Source organism: Carya illinoinensis, chromosome 1 (genome assembly GCF_018687715.1).
Source record: "Carya illinoinensis cultivar Pawnee chromosome 1, C.illinoinensisPawnee_v1, whole genome shotgun sequence".
Lineage (NCBI taxonomy): Eukaryota > Viridiplantae > Streptophyta > Magnoliopsida > Fagales > Juglandaceae > Carya > Carya illinoinensis.
Window position 1 is genome coordinate 37,291,177 of NC_056752.1, and position 18,375 is coordinate 37,309,551.

General features: G+C 35.9%; 2 protein-coding genes and 1 pseudogene across 3 annotated transcripts; 1 reads left to right on the top strand and 2 right to left on the bottom strand.

Annotated features, from left to right (window-relative positions):
* Positions 1–677: 677 nt before the first annotated feature.
* LOC122295688 lies at positions 678–2,312 on the bottom strand. Its single transcript, XM_043104806.1, has 3 exons — positions 1,472–2,312; positions 983–1,357; positions 678–901 (listed from the first exon to the last, which is right to left on the bottom strand). The coding sequence occupies exons 1-3, from the start codon at positions 2,310–2,312 to the stop codon at positions 678–680; spliced, it is 1,440 nt and encodes a 479-aa protein (XP_042960740.1).
* A 60-nt stretch (positions 2,313–2,372) lies between these two features.
* On the top strand, positions 2,373–5,041 carry LOC122295750 (annotated as a pseudogene).
* A 5,162-nt stretch (positions 5,042–10,203) lies between these two features.
* On the bottom strand, positions 10,204–16,577 carry LOC122316952. Of its 2 annotated transcripts, none has more exons than XM_043133824.1 (7): positions 16,291–16,577; positions 12,691–14,087; positions 11,913–12,599; positions 11,746–11,829; positions 11,587–11,662; positions 11,136–11,449; positions 10,204–10,534 (listed from the first exon to the last, which is right to left on the bottom strand). In XM_043133824.1, exons 2-7 carry the CDS (start codon positions 14,038–14,040, stop codon positions 10,325–10,327), a joined length of 2,721 nt encoding a protein of 906 aa, XP_042989758.1. In that variant the 5' UTR covers positions 14,041–14,087; positions 16,291–16,577; the 3' UTR covers positions 10,204–10,324. The 2 variants fall into 2 exon arrangements, with proteins under 2 accessions (XP_042989758.1, XP_042989765.1); XM_043133831.1 differs by having other exon boundaries at positions 12,691–14,131.
* Positions 16,578–18,375: the final 1,798 nt, after the last annotated feature.

Consider the following 18,375-nt stretch of genomic DNA (forward strand, 5'->3'; position numbering starts at 1 on the left):
TCGGCTATTGAACCCTCTGGTCAAGCTTTATTCTTCACATACTGTTTGAATTTGTCAAGATATCTCTCAAATGGGTACATCCACGTATATTGTACTGGTCCCCCAAGTATGGCCTCACGGGGCAAATGAACAGCTACGTGGACCATGATATCGAAAAAGGAGGGAGGGAATATCATCTCCAGTTTGCAAAAAATTGTGACAATATATGTTTGGAGCTGGGATAGGCGATTCACATCCAGTGTTCGAGCACACAACTCATTGAAGAAAGTGCTAAGTTCAGTCAAAGCCAATGCAATGTCACTTCTTAAAAAACCCTGAGCAGCGATTAGGAGTAGTCTTTGAAGGAAAACATGACAGTCGTGGCTTTTCAACCCAGTGATTTTGCAATCGCGTGGAGAAACACAGTTCGAGATATTGGAAGAGAACCCGTATGGAAATTTGATATCGGTCAATCACTCACAAAATTTATTCTTTTCATCTTCGTGTAATGTGTACAGTGCATTTGGCATTGTTACATGATCACCTTCATGCCTCAAATGTAACTCTTTTCTATAGCCCAAAATCTCTAGGTCATGCCTTGAATTGATATTATCCTTAGTTTTTCCTGAACTGTTCATTAAAGTGAATAAGATGTTTTCAGCAATATTCTTCTCAATATGCATAACATCTAAATTATGTCAAAGTCGAAGTGTTGACCAATAAGGTAATGTGAAGAATATGCTGGATTTTGTCCAATTCAGCTCTTCAGCAGTACATTTTCTCTTCCTACGACATTTTCCAAACATCACATCCTCAATCATCTGCAATTGAGTTAGAATATCGTATCCTCCTATATCCCTTGGTGGCATGTGATGATCTTCTTTACCATTAAACAACCATTTTCTCCTTCTCCACATGTGATCTGGCGGTAAGAAACGTCGGTGTCCCATATAACAATGTTTTCGACCATATTTCAACCAATTGGAGTCTGTGTCGGCATTACAAGTTGGACAAGCTAATTTCCCCTTTGTTGACCAGCCGGAAAGATTCCCGTAGGCAGGAGAGTCATTGATTGTCCACAACAATGCAGCATGCAACCTAAATGTCTCCTTAGTTGAGGCATCATAGGTAGGTACCCCATTTTCCCAAAATCCAAGCAATTCATCAACCAACGGCTGCAAGTAAACATCGATATCATTCCCCGGTGACCTTGGGCCTGGAATAATCAAAGATGTTATAAAAAATTGGTCTTTCATGCATGACCACGGTGGCAAGTTATACGGGACAAGGATCACAGGCCAAATGCTATGAGGTTTAGCCAAGTTGTTGAACGGAGTGAAGCCGTCACTTGCTAGTCTGAGCCTAACATTGCGAGGATCTGTAGCGAACCAACTATGATGTTCATCAAATTTCTGCCAACACTCAGAGTCAGCCGGATATCTCATACTAGTATCTTCTATCAGTCATTGGTCTTTATGCCATCTCATTTCACCTGCTATCTTTGTAGACATAAAGAGACGCTGCAATCTCGATTTCAATGAAAAATGGCGCAACACTTTTTGAGGTATAATGCGTGATCCATGCATATTTGGAATCCACCTCGAAGCCTTACATACAGGGCATTCATTAAGAGCGGCATTTTCCTTCCAGAATAAAATGCAGTCATTGGGGCATGCATGGATTTTGTTGTAATTGAATCCCAACCCGCGCTCCAAAGACTTTGACTCCTCATATGATTGTGGCAAAAGCACATCAGGAAAGGAAGATCGCAACAGATCAAGAAGCATGTCAAATGACTTAATTGACCATCCACCGATTGATTTGATATGTAATAACTTGACAATGAATGACAACTTTGTAAATTCAGTACATCCTTCAAAAAGAGGACGTCGGGCATCCTCCAGTAGCTTTTCAAAAGTAGTTGAAGGTGAATCTTTGGGTATTGGTGACCTATTTGGTGTAGTAGTGTTGTCTTCAGGCACATGAACAAAGGTGCCTGACCGGATGTCATCCAACATATGCTGCATGTCATCGATATAATCATCTTCTGGTAAAACGTCGTCACCAACATCATCATCACTGACGTTCAATGTTGTCTCCTCCTCCCCATGAAATATCCACTCTGTGTAATTTAGATTGATCCCTTTGATAAACAAATAGGATTCCACCTCATTTGTTGGTAGCCACAGATTGTTAAGGCATGTATGGCATGGACACCGAATGCGATCCCGTCCGCAAGCATGCCTTCGTGCTTGTGTGAGGAAATTTTTAACCCCTTCGGCATATATAGGCAATAAAAGTCTATCGGCCTCGTTCATCCAACTTTTGTCCATCTAAAAAAAAAGAATGGAAAAAGAGTTAAATCAACAGAGACCATCTTGGCACAGTAGTTCATGAATGCAGATTTTGCTATTAGCACGAGGAAAATGGGGAATACTAATGTTGCCCCGATGGATAGTATGGTGGGGGCAAAATGAAGTATGAACAACAATGTTTCTTGCAAAAGACGAAGAATGGTCTCATATTTGTGTATAATTCATCCTTATTGGAGAAGCAAGTGTAACATATTTGATTTCAAGTCATACAAGAAAGGTGGGCATGTTACAAAATTATTTCCATGAGTCCACTATGAGTTGAAGGACTAAGTGATGTTGCACAGTTGTAAGTTAGGAGCCGAGTATTGTACAAGCCTAAAACCCGATGGTACTCCAAGATTGTTTGAGTAAACAACATGAATCGTTATCAATTAGCCACGTCAACAATTGGGTAGCCGTTAGGGGTTAGGCACGTAATTAGATAAGGAAAAATAAACTTATGGTTAGAAAACTGGAGTTGAAAAGTATCTATATGATTCATTCAGAAGGGTTATTCAGCTGTACAACCTGCTCTATTGTAAAAAGATCTCATTGAAGGTTCCCGCTGGAATGTCTCATCTATTGATGCAATTATCAGAAGATGAGACATTCCATTAGTTTCAAAATGTCATTGCTGTAAATGGCAACTAATATTGAAAATATTGAGCGCTTATTTGCTGAAGGAGATTAAGCTTGTTGGTATGGGAGCATTTTACTGCAATCCTTGGTTTTTCAAATCTTTAGTTACTATAGAAGGACAGGTTTTTGAGATGGTGATCAAGCTTCTATTTTGGTTTCCATAAATATATAGAATATGTCACTAGATCCAATTCCACACAGCTGTTTGTTGTAGTTATTACACGTTGCACAGATTGGTATCCAAGGAAGTTGGAAAAGCCAATAACCAGCAACTACAACTACAATCAAGGCACCTTCAGTGTTCGCAGTAAAAAAATATGGGCAAAACCCTAGTTACTCGCACTCAGGGTACCAAGGTATATTTTTTAGTCATTTAATTTCTCCATTTGTTTCGTGCTGTTTGGTTGGCGAGAAAATATTGGATAGGAAATTGAGTTAAAATTTTGGCCTGGATTTCTGAGTTCTCCACATTATATCGTAGGCTACATATGCTGTAAAGATGCCAAATTTCCTTTAATGTTTGGTTGTGGCTTGTCCAATCAATTTATAGGCGTTTTTTAGATTAACTAGTTGGCGAATTGGGTTGATGGTTAAGCAACCCTTTCTCATTGATATATGACTTGATGTGATTTAATGGTGCTATATAAGAATATTTATGTCAGTTGTTCGCTTTCTTATTGAAGTCTCTGGAACATGGTTTTTTTGTTATGGAGTTAAACCAGGTTTACAGTTCTACTTGCTGTCCCATTGTTGATTTCGTATATTTGCTAAATGAAGGCAAATCATTTCTTTGATTCTAGAATGAGACTGTTATATTAACTTCATAAGACAACTTTACCTGTTTTTTTAACAACCTAGGCTCCTCATAGTTTAAATAGACATAGTATTGGACTAGCAATTCTCATGCGAGTCCTTGTAATGAATCTCATTTTAAGCAGGGTAACAGCTAGATTTTTTCTTTAGCTATTTAAATCTGAATTAAGGTTTCAAGTTTTTATGCACCTTCCTCTTTCCTTTTAGAAATTATAATACCTCCTTTTTTGTTTATTAAGTAAGAAATTATGATATTTGTAAAATTATGGAAGTTTTGATATTACGCAGTAAGAATGCTTGAAAGCATGGCCTGCTTTTATTTTTTTCAAGAAAATTGTTTTTCTGTCCACCTTTTTTTTATCATGTAGTATATTGCCGTTCTTTTCACGCCGTAGTACATAAACTTTTCCAGTTTATGACATGGATTCTGGTTATGGCTTCCTTGCCTTTATGTGCTTTTCCTCCCTAATGTGAATTTGATGTGATTCTTTTGTTATCTTTACTGTGTTTGTTGATGATGAGCATACTTTTTATCTTCCACAATCATTAAGTTAATGGTGATTAACATGCTTAGAATTTGCGAATATATGTTATCTGTGCACCTACTAATTAAGCTATCTGCTGTCTCTTTTACAGACTGCTTCTGAAGGGATCAAACATAGAGTTATTGAGGTATCAATGGCTGATCTTCAGGATGATGAGGATCATGCATACAGAAATATCAGATTGAGAGCTGAGGATGTTCAAGGGAAGAATGTCCTTTTTCCATTTCTGGGTATGTTTATGTAATACAGTTTCATCTGCACGCAACATTGTTAATGCTATTTTAGGATGAGAAACAAACACGTTTTTTTTTTTTTTTTAACAAGTGTCAAACATTTCAGGGAATGGATTTTACCAAAGACAAGTTGAGGTCTTTGGTAAGGAAATGGCAGACAATGATCGAGGCTCATGTGGATGTGAAGCTACTGACAGTCACAGTTTTTCAAATGTTCTGCATTGGATTTACTAAGAGGCAGCAAAACCAAGTTAAGAGGACATGTTATGCCCAGTCCAGCCAAATTAGACAGGTGATATTAACTAGGTTATCATGATAGTTAATTAGATACCTATCTAACTATTTATCATCAAACAAAGTGCAAAGATTGCACCTTGGAAGACTTATACTGATTTATTCTGTATTGTTTTTGTGTTTTGCATAATGTTCTAGGTAAAAGATTCTCTTACTTACTGGCTTAAATGATTTGATTCGTTGGTGAAGTTATTGATAAATGCAATAATATGCATAATATAAAGATGAAGTACACTGCCTTATATCCCAACTAATCCTTCTCCTGACAACCAATCTATTGATTAAGATTGGTTGTTAACTCCATCTGTGTGGTGGTTATTTTGATTGTTATCGTTTTAAGTATTTCTCAAACAACTTATGTATGCACATGAAGGTTAAGATAGACAGATGTGGTGATATTAATTACTAGTATCACCACATTTCAAAGGGTGTCTCTCCATTTCTCAACTCCAGACAATGGCTGGATTCTCCTTTCCAGGTTGTACATCAGAAGGTTTGAAGGTAATTACCTTAGAACATGAATTCCTCAGCCAAAAATAACATTAACGCAAGAAATTATAACTCAGCAGTCCAGGCTGAATATTCACTATCCTAAATAATTATCCTAATCTAAATGAAAAGAGTCAATACATCAATGTAAATATAAGTAGTACAGTAAGAATGAGATATTAAAAACCAATAATTTGCAGGCAGCACTCTAGTTTTGCAATTTATATATATTATATTATATATATGAAGATCAGATAGCTATCTAGCTGCTGAAGTTGTGGAGATTCACAGAAAAACAGCAGAAGTTGCAGGATAAAGGCTAACAATTCTAATTTCTGTACTGAAAGAGAAAATGGAAAAAGAGACTCATGTATTCAAGGCAATTATTGAGGTACTACATATTATATTTATATAATGAATTTGGACAATATATGACAAAACCAAGAGAAGAGAATGGCAGAAAAAATACTACTGCAAAACTAACACAAAGGATCCAATATGGAGGAGTAACCTTTATATATTTATTCACTCATGTACTGTTCATCATGTACATGCAATATATAAGAAAAGCAGGTAAATTAAGAGATTTTAAGTGGAGCCAAGCCTTTGAGATGCATGGCAGGCGAAAGACCCCACAAAGAGAAAGGAAGAGAGAAAACAGCTTTATAGCTGAAATGGAGGGGAGTTTTTCCAGATTGAACTAAAGTAAACATATACTCTTCCTTTTGCACAATCAATTTTTATTGATTGTGCAAAAATATTGATCTATTTTTATATTTTGTTAACCTAATAGGGTTTTTTAGATGATTCCTTTTAAGAAAACAAAAAAAGAGATCAATAGCAGAAAAAGGCAAAGGGCATGAGTATGACATGACACAAGATTGGGTGCACTTGGGGGCAGTGGAAACCTTAAACTGTTGAGGGTGTTGGCATGGGAATACAAGACAGAGAAGCAAATATATATTATAATCAATATATATTAAAATATATATATAAGTGGATTGCAAGAGAGTTTGTAATCATGGGGGAAGCATATTCTGGAATTATATTGTTGAAATAGTCAGCAATATTATTTTTGGAGGAATTGTGGAGTCTTAGCCCTTTCCATAAAAATATGTTCATCTTAACATATAATAAGTATTATAATGGGATATAATACTGCATAGGAAACATATCTATTACTATGCAGTTAAACTATTGCCTACAGTCATATTATAAAATATATCTAACTTTTATTATTTAGACTAATTAACCTAAAAATAGACATCTTCATCTGACTATAATAACATAATAGCATATTCCTCCATATGTGTCTACATTTATACCGGATAATTAACAGCATGTGACCAAGTCAGCCATTCTGAACTAATAGTGGATTTTACATAGGAAATAGCATCAACAAGTGTCAAAACTGAATAAATATAAGTAAGCTACCAAAAAGACAGCCTTAGGAATAAGATCTTACATTAGCATGAGCTTTGTTTGAAAGGCCAAAGTGGTCCCTGAGAATGAAAGGAGAGAAAATACAAGAAGTAAGTAAGTACTCTCTGTTCCTTTGATTTTCAAGTAATATTTTCTTCCTCTCTGCCTATTATAATTTTTTTCTCTTTCTTTCTAAATACCAAAAAAGAAAAAGGCGTTGTTGTTGACAGAATTATTGTGTCTAGAATACACACACATTATATACAGTTTACAATCTTTTCACTTGTACATTTAATTTTGTCACTTGGATGATTTTACGTATAGCCATTGTGAAGCTACCAAAATAATTTGCATCTCTATGCTGTTTTTGAGACATTGCCATGTTTTAGGCCCCAATAAAAACTTAGCTTTATTTGGTATTATTTTTTGCACTTCAAACTTGGCATTCTTCAAAGCCATATAATAGTAAAGCATAAAAAGCGAGTGAAAATTCATCCAAGTGTGCCACATGAAGATGGTTGTTTAGACAGGTGGAATCTTCAATTTTTGTTTTCTATTCCTTATTTTCTCAGCAATCAAATTGTGCATGAAGAGCCGCATATGCATGAGGATATTGAATCACAGCAATGAATGTTTGGAATGAATGAAGTTGGCACTGTACTTTTACCTATTGTCTAGTAAATTGCTTTTGGGATTTTTGCTGTTTGCAGCATTGGAGCCTTATCGCCCACTATTGATGTAATAATGACACTGAGCTCCACCAGCCTTTGACTGAGAACTATTTCAGTCAGTTTCAGTAGATTTAGTACTTGTGCTACGTTTGAATGTGACCTTAAATGCTAGTAAATGTATGGATTTGGTATGAGTTTTGCAGTATTTGTGTAATCTGGCAAGGGAAGTCTAAATCTTAGATATCAAGCTAGTGGCTTTACCCTCCATTACCTCTTTTTTACTATTTTTGCTAATTATATGGTCACTTACTGTATATGCAATTCTGGATGTTGAGTTTATGTAGTAAATTCTGAGCGATTTTTTTTTTCTTGTTTAATCGGATGTGACAACTATAACTTCCAATGATTGTCATTTCTTAAGCAAATATCATAGATCTATTAACCACAATCAAATTTGAAGTAATTGATTGTCGAATGGTGTACAAGTTTAGTTGAGGTGCATGCTTTCATAGGTATTTGCAAATACAATACAAAGAAGCCTTGATTAGAGATCATTACGCGATGTTAATCTTAGAAATTGCTCAAGCCTTCGTGACTTTCCTATTGCCACTATTTCATTTTAAATTTCAGGTGGGATTTATGGTTTATTATTGTTTGTTCTCTCTGGTATTTTAAGACTTGATTTGGTATTTGCTACTGAAATTAAGAGTTGTTATATGTTTCATATATAGTGTTAAAACTGCCCGTGTTGATTGGTTTGGATTATGGGCAACTCACTCTATTGACCTCAACTTTTGGGTTTAGGAATGCTATATATGCAAATATAAATTTATGATTTGCAACAATCATAATCTTCTTAGTGATGGCAGTATGGGTAGTAGTGGTGGGTTGTGTCTATTATGGAATAAGGAGTTGGAAGTGAGCCTCATATAATTATTCTACTTGGCATATTAGTGTGAGTGTGAAGGAACCTGAAGTTAGTTTATCATGGATGTTCACTGGATTCTATGGCCATCCATAAACCTCAAAAAGGGTGTCTAGTTGGGATCTACTGAAACATATTAGGCTAGCAACATATAATGTTCAATGGATTTGTTTTGGGGACTTTAATGAAATTACCTGCCAATCTGAAAAAACACTCAGAGCAGCTTTGAGAAGCTATAAATATATAGAAATGTTTTTCGAAGTTTTAGAAGCTTGTGATCTTAGTGGCATTTATACTAAGGGGCCTAAATATACATGGACCAATAATAGAAGGGATAGTGGCTTTAATAAGGAGAAATTGGGCAGACTAGTAGTAAATATGGAATGGCATCAAAGTTTCCCTGATTCTTTATACTTGTAGTAGAACAAAAATAACTCTTGCTATATACTTGTTTTTTGTTTAAAGCCTGCATGTTCATGTTGCAGATATACGGTTACATTTTCCCTAATCAATTATTTCCCAGCCCTAAAACTAACCTCAAATGCACATTGTTAGAATCATGGAGAAATCACAGCAGCAAAAATAATCAAATTAAAAGACCTAATATATTAGAGGTTATATATGGGGAAATTGCCAACTACCACGACTGATAATCAACCAATGAATCCACAATAGCCACAGCATCGACAGATCACAAAAAAATAAAAATAAATATAAAAAAAAACGACGAAGAGTTTATATAAAATGATTTGTTATAGTCATCCAACAATCCAAGTAACCCCTCAAATGGCACTATGTTCATGCATGTATGGAGAAAATAATGACTTCCAAACAGAGTTTCTGAGTAGAAAAATACCTTGGACACGCTGAGCAGCACCCGAGTAGTGGAATTTGGCCAACCGAGGGCTTAGAATGGACTATTCATCCTCGCACACAGGATGCTTGGGATAATGGGATTTTAGGGAGATTTCTGGTAGCTCTAATGCACAACAGAGGGCGATTTTGGCAGTTCTCGCCGTCTGTTCATATGCATTCAACAGAAGGGGGAAGCGATTTTTGGTAACCGAAGTATTGGGTGGCCGAAGTAGAAGATTTGAAGGGGGTTCATAGAATGCCTAATGGGTAAGCCGTAAGATGGAGGCAAAGCTTGGGTTTTGGAAGGAACGGATGAGAAACCTTCGCCGGCACAAGGAAATTGTAGTGGAGGCATATCGATGGGGCTTCGGGAGCGTTTCTAGAATGGGGATTACTACTCTCACTACCACGTATGGCTTCGCCGGAACGGATTTTCGAAATCACTGATGGCCAATCGATGACAAACACACACGGAGAGCAGAGAGGGTACTGTGTGAATTACTCGCGGGGAGGGAAATAAAACTCAAGTTTGGCGCCTGAGATGATTTATGACATTTAGCAGCGACATTTTTCGCTGCTAAAAGGTTAAAAAATTGCTTGGATACTCCAAGTGACAATTCTCGCCAGCTAAACTAAAGTTTCCTCCAGCGAGTAAGAAATCGCCGTGATAAGTGATATATTACGACGATTTATTTTCCGGCGATTTTTTAATCGCTGCTAAAAGTCCAGATTCTTATAGTGCGATAATACTATTGTTCAATTTTTTTATTATTATTTATAATTAGAATGTCCAATATAACAATTTTAATAATTTAGGGAATAAAATATATAGTGCCTATGGCACAAAATCAAATCCAATTATTATTATTATTATTATTTTATCGTTCATTCTCAATGGAATTAGGAAACCAAATTCTGATAAACAGGTATTCTCATGTCATGTTTCACCTAGAATTAGAGCATACAGAGCCAATGAGCCATACCTCAGCATAAAGAGGTGTCTTTATAATTGATTGTTTGAGAACTTGCCCGGAAAAATCTACAAAATGAACTTCAGATCACTTTTTAATTTTTATTTTGATGAAGAGTATTGCGTACAAATCTATTAATCACTCAAATCATCATCAAAAAAATCTATGTCAGCATCATCATCAGGGGCGGCACCAGCATTGGCAGGATTAACAACCGATGATTGTACATCAGCCAAAGCGACCATTTCAACGGATCCCTTTCTAGCTTCTATGGTTCCATCTTGATAATCAACCGAATCATTGTCATCAGTATCAACTTGTTTCATCCCATTGTAAAGGATTTCCTATAAAAAAGCAGAGTGAGAAGCTGTCAGTTAAATCTGCCAACAGTAATGCTAGAACAGATCCATTGTTCAAGCAAGTGTCACGCATTTCTTTGGCAAGCATGGAGGAGAAACAGAAAGCTTTCAAACATATGAAACTCAGCTTCATGTCACACATTCCGTGCATGGTCTCCAAACAGACGAGTGATCTTTACCATGCCCTGATTTAAATCATTGTTTACCTATTGGATTAAATATATAGCAGGTTTGTAGACAGATTAAAAAATGGTTAACTGTTACTAACCCTATTGGATGCAAAACAACCCTACAAGTTGGAATGCTACGTAATATGGTTAACTCATCATTGCATGTACCTTTAATTACCCCTAAGGTGATTGAAGGTGTATAGGAATAAGACTTTGATAAGGGTTTAGCACCTTGGCCTTGGATGTTTATGATGTAACCCCTAAGGTGAAGGATTTCTAAACATGGTATTCCAGGATTTTTAATAAAATTACGGGATACCATCCTATAAAAAGATCATTAATTACCAAAATCAACCCAACATATTTAACCCAACCCACACAGCTTCTTAACCGTAAAACAATGTGAGCTTGAATACCTCATCTTCTGGCAAGGCTTGTTTTTCTGCTTCTACAATCCAGTCATGTAGCAGACGTTCCACGAGAACATTGTCAAGAGAGATTCCATTGGGTCTTTTATTTAGTTGGCGTTCTCTAAGCCGCAAGTTGTAGTGAACATAGGTAAGGTCATTTAATCTTTTCTGAGCTAAACGATTGTGCCTTCGACTGTATATTTGATCAAATATGCTCCAGTTGTGTTCACACCCAAAAGAGGAGCATGTCTGACTTAATATGCGTACAGCTATCCGTTGCAGCTCCAAGGAACTTATCCCATGTTGTTGCCACCATGCAGCTAGTAGGAAAAAAATCACCATTTCTTCAAGCTAATATCTCAAGCAATAACAGTAACATATCCACATTCTCTACATGAGTGCATGGAGCTGTATATAACATGCTGAAACAAGTAATAAGACAGTATATTGCTATCACCTGGATCAAGCTCTGTTCTTGTACTTATTGCTAATTCAGTTCCAAAATCAGCTTTTGCAGAATTATAATCAGAAATCTGTGAAATTGATATTGCAAAGTCTTAGTGGCACAGAAAATTTAGGACACAGTGAATGGTAAGCTCAGAAAGGAAATCCTCACCTGCATAGATGCCGAAATTCTTCTCAGATTGTCTGGTTCCAACCGGACTATGCATTCATTGAGTCCTCGCATCACCTCTGAATGCTAAATCCATACAAAATGAAGATTTAGTAAGGAAAGAAACCCATAGGCATATGCAATAAATCAATGGTAATAGTTTCTCCTACCGCCATAAAATCAGGATGATATCTGTAAGATGGATTTAAGAAGTAAGCAGCCATATAGAGAGGGTGGTAGAACAATGAATTCCAGTGGTGGTCAATCGCATTCCAGAATGGTCCATATTTACGTAAATCATCACCGTGGATGGATTTAATTGCAAGTTTTGCTCTGTACATATCATTATACAATGATGGCATCGACAAGCTTTCACCATTATCAACCTTTTGAAGCACTTGCATTATTGGGTCTACTGATTTCAAAACATACTGCACCTTCTTCCAAAACGTAGAGTTTAAAACTATATTTTCAACCTCTTTTCCCAGGTCTGATTTGGAGAACTGAGATGAAATCCATTTGTTTGATACAAACATTTTCCTCAGACCAACCTTGTGGTCCCGCAAGCTTTGTAAAGTAGCAAAGCTAGAGGCACACCTGGTAACCGCTGGCCTCAGAAGTTCCTGTCCCTCAGTGAACTCATTTTTCATCAGATTTAACAACCAAATTTGGTTGTAAATGACTTTTGCAATTTGCCGTCCCTTCTCCATGCATTCTCCTACACATCTAATTTTCAAAAAATCTTCAAGCATCCGATCAATACAACTGGTGGCACATGGAGTCCAGAATAAATTCCGTCTCTTCTCTTCAAGCATCTTTCCAGCAGCTTTATAACTGGGAGTATTTTCAGTGATCACCTACAAGAGGCCCAAGGAGGGAAGAAAATTTAGTGCAAGCATATGTTTGTTTCAGGAAAAAGAATTTGAAAATTGGAATAAAACAAACTACCTGCACTATGTTTTCCTCACCGATCTCTTCCACTACTTTGTCCATAAGCTTAAACAAACTAGAAGCATCTTCTACTACATCAGTGGCATCAACTGAAGTAACAAAATACACACTATGGGGGCAAGAAGCCAGAAAGTTAATTAATGTCCTACCCTGAGTGTCTTTCCAACTGTCTGCCATTATAGAACAACCAGTGATTGCCCAGGAGGCCTTATACTCCACTAGGTAGTTTTTTATTGTTGCAAGTTCCTCCTGCAGAACCCTATCGGATATCAGTTGGTTCGGAGGGCATATCAAACTTTGTGCATGTTGTCCAGCTAACTCCAGCATCTTATGGAAGTATATAGAGTCTGCTGCTTGTAAAGGAATTCCTGCATAGTAAAAAAATTTGCAAATTGCGGATGTAATTTCATTGCCCAATTTTTTGTTCGACCCTGTATTCACTTTTACTTGCTTGTAAGACTGTGGTGTCTGAGTTTTTGGTGTTTTCAGAAAAAGAGAATCCAATCTTGATCTCTTATATGATGGTTCAGAACCACTACTGGGAGACATCCCCTTGATTGCCCTTCTTGAATCTTTGCCAAATCTTCTATCACCATCGATCAGACTTTCTTTGCTTAATTGATGCAGAGCAACATCATCTTTTTCGTTACCTTCATTTTCATTGTCCGTCAGCATAAAGAATGCTGATAATTCGCTAGTATCCGTTTGTCTGTGTCTTCTACCAGTACGATGCCATTTCATATTCTCTTTTATTGTGAGATAAACGTCCTCAGGAGCATGTCTACAAGGTGCTACTTCTCCAGGAATCCTAGCTAGATGTTGCTTAAACCGATTAATACCTCCACTAACTATTTTCTCACAGTAATTACATTTCACCTTTTTCTTCCTCTCATCTTGAGCAACACCATGTTCCCACCCAGGATCAACATACCCCAGTGACCGAAGAGGATTCAAGCTTCCAGCCAAATTCCTGTCAGTATACGAATTCCGATCAACCATCAATTGCTTTCCTTTGCTTCTATACCCAACATGCACTTCGTCATCGTCATAGTTGGAGTGGAAATTTGAATGCACCTGCCTCTCGTCTTCAGACTGTCTTGCTTTCTTATTGGAACGGGATCCTTTCAGATTTTCTTTCATTCTCAGGTATACTTCTTCAGGAGCCTTATCACAGTATGTTACTTCTCCAGAAACTCGAGCTAGATGTTGCTTTAACCTGTATATTCCCCCGCTAACTATTTTTCCACAGTAATTGCATTTAACCTTCTTCTTCCTCTCATCTTGAGCAATGCCATGCTCCCATCCAGGGTCAACAATCCCACAGGAACGAGCCATAAATTCTATCATTCAAGAAGTTGTACCGTGGCCATATTTAACCATATTTGATTAGGCTACTGCAATAGGCAACAAGAAATATGTCAGGACAGATAAAGCAACCCTACGGTATTTCCAGATATTTCCAGATTTTGTTAAGACAGATATAGCAAATATGTCAGTGCAAAGAACTAGGTTTCAAAATGTACTCAAAGGCACTAGAAAACATGATTTCGTTTAAGTACAACTGCAGAAGTTGGGGGAACAAGGAGCTAATATTAGTATAGCATAAAAATGCGATGAAGATTCTGGAAGTATGAAAAAGAAGCAAAATTGTTTTGAGTTAAAAAAGTAAAAACCGTGTCATAAAGGTCGTCCATAAGAGAATGGTTTGAGATGCTCCAAAAACAATATAAGTAATCACAAAGAAGCATCAAAAAGTGTGAGGGGGCCAGAAAGACAACATATCTGTCTGTCAAGATAGACAGCAAGAGCTACCTATTGAAAATATAATTCCATTCAAGATAGTCAACCGAGACTCTTTTTGTTTGATAGGTAGTCAACTGAGACTTATACAAACAGGGCACTCTGAATGGTAGTCCTGTCTAAGAACTTCATCCAAGATTGTTACATCAATGCCCATGCACTTATCGGAATCATCGATCAACTGTGATCCAGGCATTCCAATCAAAAGTCTTAAAATGTAGCAAATGTGACCTATTGTAGTTCTATCTCTCAACTTAGTAGGAGAGTTCTTGGTTTTGACAGAATTTGATTTGAATACACTTTTAAGAGTTCTTTCTCTTTCCAAACTGTTTTTCTTTTATCGGTAAACAAGACTTCTATTGATGATAATATGCATAGCCCAAGCACATGAGACATATACAAGAGCGACACCTAAGCATGAGCATCTAGAGGTACAAGGAATTGATGGAAGCTCATCTCAATGAAATCTATTAGAACCGTTCAATTGAATAAAGTGTTAAAAAAGAAACTTCTAAGCTCGACCATTGACCGTTTCAATCTTCAAAGCTTCCATCACTCCTCTCTCTCTCCAATTTGCTAGGAAATCAACTACCCTCCTCAGCATCACCCAAGCTAATCTCACTCTAGCAAAGAAGTCAATCCATAGAGTTATGGCCACCTCACAATGAAAAAGTAAATCATCACCATCTCCCTGCTTATTTTGCACATGCAACACCAACTCATTACGGTAATCCGCCATTTCATTAGATTATTTATGGTCAGAATTTTCCCTAAGGAGGCACTCCATACAAAATTTAACAACATAGGAATCGTACGGAGATTTCAACCAAGGACCAGGCACAAAGCCCCGCAACATCCAACCATTCCAACGGTTGGTGCAAGTGGAACAAAATTTTTCATTTTGAGAAATAAGGAATGTACCAGTTAAACAACATAAATTTCCAATCCGATGCACCAAAAATTATCTAGGAGTGGAAAGGGCCAGCTGCACTCCTAAATAATTATCTTGGAGAAATAGACAACTGTTTCGCAAGACTCTCAGTTGAGAAGTGGGGTTTAAAAAAAGAATAGATTGTCGAAAAACATCATACAACAAATAAGATTGACATAATCAAGTCATAGGAACCACTTAGAAGGGATAAAAGCTATGGTGAAGTACAATCCCACTGTTAGTGGTTTAATTGATTAATTTGGGTTTGCATTACTTTCAAAAATAATTAGAGAATGTTTGGTTGTTGCGCAAAATTTTATAGAATTATCAAAACATACATTTCATTCATCTCCTTGGCAAGAAGATCACACCTTCAATTTGGCCTAATGACCTGTTTAGGGTACCCCACTTCCATAGGTACCCTATAACCAATTTAAGACCCAGCAAGCAAGTCAAACAAATAAAAACCATAAATATTTTTTTGAGATTTGAGGGAACCTAAGAAAAAAATAAGGCACTAGAAAACTAATGGAGCACACAAAGAACCCAGGGTTAAACACCAAGCAATCCCACAAAAGTTCAAAACCATGCTATGAATTAAAGATGATATATCCGTTTGTTACAAAGAAGAAACTACATGTTGTGTAGGTAACTGATACCAAAGTAGACAGACCCAGCAACATTGTATCCAGCAACATAATAGACTGAGATAAAACTAAAAAGGTTGCTCTAGATAATAATAGACATAAAAACCTGATTCCTTTCAAACAAAAAAACACATAGCTGTACTTACGAAAAAGATACATGCATGTATAAATTAAAAAGTTCTTTTCTTCAATCTCAGAAATTGAAGGATAGTATAATACCGCGAACCCGCAAAAGGGTGTTGAATTAGAAAATCTGACGCCCAATCTTTAGCTTGAATTTCAAGGAGAAAATGAAAAAGAAAAGGAAAAAAAAAAGGAAATAAGAGTAAAGGTAAGGTTGGGTGTTAGAAAGTCTGAGAAATTTGGAGGGAGAAAAGGAAGAAGAACGAGCTGGGATCGGTTTAGGAATGGAGCGAGTCGCGACTCGCGAGTGGGATGGCTGGGTGAGAAACGTTCTAACTCAACCCGCCCGTGTTTAGGGTTTCCTTTCCCCCAACTAATATTTTATTTTAATTTTACTATTAACGATAGTTATTAATAACTTAAAAAAAAAAAACAAATTCCACGCGCATTTAGGGGTCGTGGTTGATACGCTCCACTGAGAGAGAGAGAGAGAGTGTGGTTTTTCATTTTCATTATAATGTATTTATTTAATTTATGATTATTTACCCTTTTTTATGTTAATTGAAGAGGATAAGAACGCTGGATTGTGAAACTTGGTGAGTCGGCTCAGTGGGTCTTGAGTATGTGACTCGGTATCTCAGTTCTTAACATTCCAATACCCTCACTGTAATCCAATTTGATTTAGGAGAAAAAAGCATACACAGCTGAGCTTGAGGAAAATGAAGCAGCGAGTATACGCGTTTCTATATCTGGAATACTCTTTCTAAAATTTCTAGCACGCGCTCTCGTTCTTTCATATTTCTTTTAGAATAAAGTTTCTTCTCGACTTTGGAATTCACGATTGTATGGTTGATTACAGTTGTGAAGTGCCATTGGTCCAAAAGAGGAGTGATTCAAAATCATAAACACTGCCCGAGTATTTGGAGGCAAGTCTATTTGTAATGAAAAAATTTTGTTGTATTAATATATATATTAATTTAATATAATTAATTAAAAAATAAATTTTATTAAAAATAATATTAATTTAAATTTTAAATATAAATAAATCAATATTAATACGTAAATTAATATGTAACTTTACTTATATGTAGTAAAATTCATTTACAATATATGGATAAATATAAAAGAAATAATAATTATAGTAGTAAGTGTATAAATATCACTTAATTACTTTAAAAAAATAAATAAATATGAGACCTATATGAAAAAAATTAATTAATTTTTAATAATAAATCTTATTTTTTTTAAAATGATTATATAATACTTGTGTGGTTTATGATTATAAGTAACATTATTCTATATATTATAATACGTGACACGTTGGAGATGTGTCTTTGTGTGTGTACCCTCCTTCAAGTATTATTATCAATGGGCTAATTCTTAGAAAATTTGGTTTTTTCGACTATCAGGTGGTACTGTATAGGTAGAGTCAGCGTCAAACTTCTTTTCTCGTAGACTAATATAGAAGGGGAGTTAAAGGAATGATTGCAAACGAGTTAGTATCGGATCATATCCTTGTTCAGTACAGGTGAGATGCTCTATTTTGTGTTTGAGTTTTGCAATGTATAAGTAAAGTTACGTATGAATTTATATATTAATATTAATTTATTTATATTTAAAATTTAAATTAGTACTTGATGTGAATCGACAGAATTGGAATCCCTTGAATCTACAATTAAATTGAAAATTCATCTAAAAAAGTTAAAATTAAGTCCATGTATAGAAAGTCTAGACCCATTGAGAACTCGTTTCAAGAATTTAAAATATATTAAAATCTAGACCCGTTGAAGAACTAGTCTCAAGAACCCAAATTACAAAAGATGAACACTACAAAAATTATGATTTACCTTTAATAAGTTCAAACGTTAAATAAAGAACAAAATGAAACAAACTCAACTCATAATAAATAAAATTCACCAATTTCATAAACTTTCATATTGTTTTTAAAATGATGTAACAAGATATATTTAAACTAAACCCTCACAAAACCCTAGACTAAAATAAAACCCGCCTTTTACAAAAATATCCCTGAGTGAACAGTGTGATGCTACAATTTAGTTAACAATGCCGCGCTACAATAACTCCTTGAAACTCTAGTTCAACAAAAATAATAATTTTTCCAACATACCCTTAAGTCCAGTATCATGTGTCAGCTATTTTCAATGTTACTGATCTTTTTTC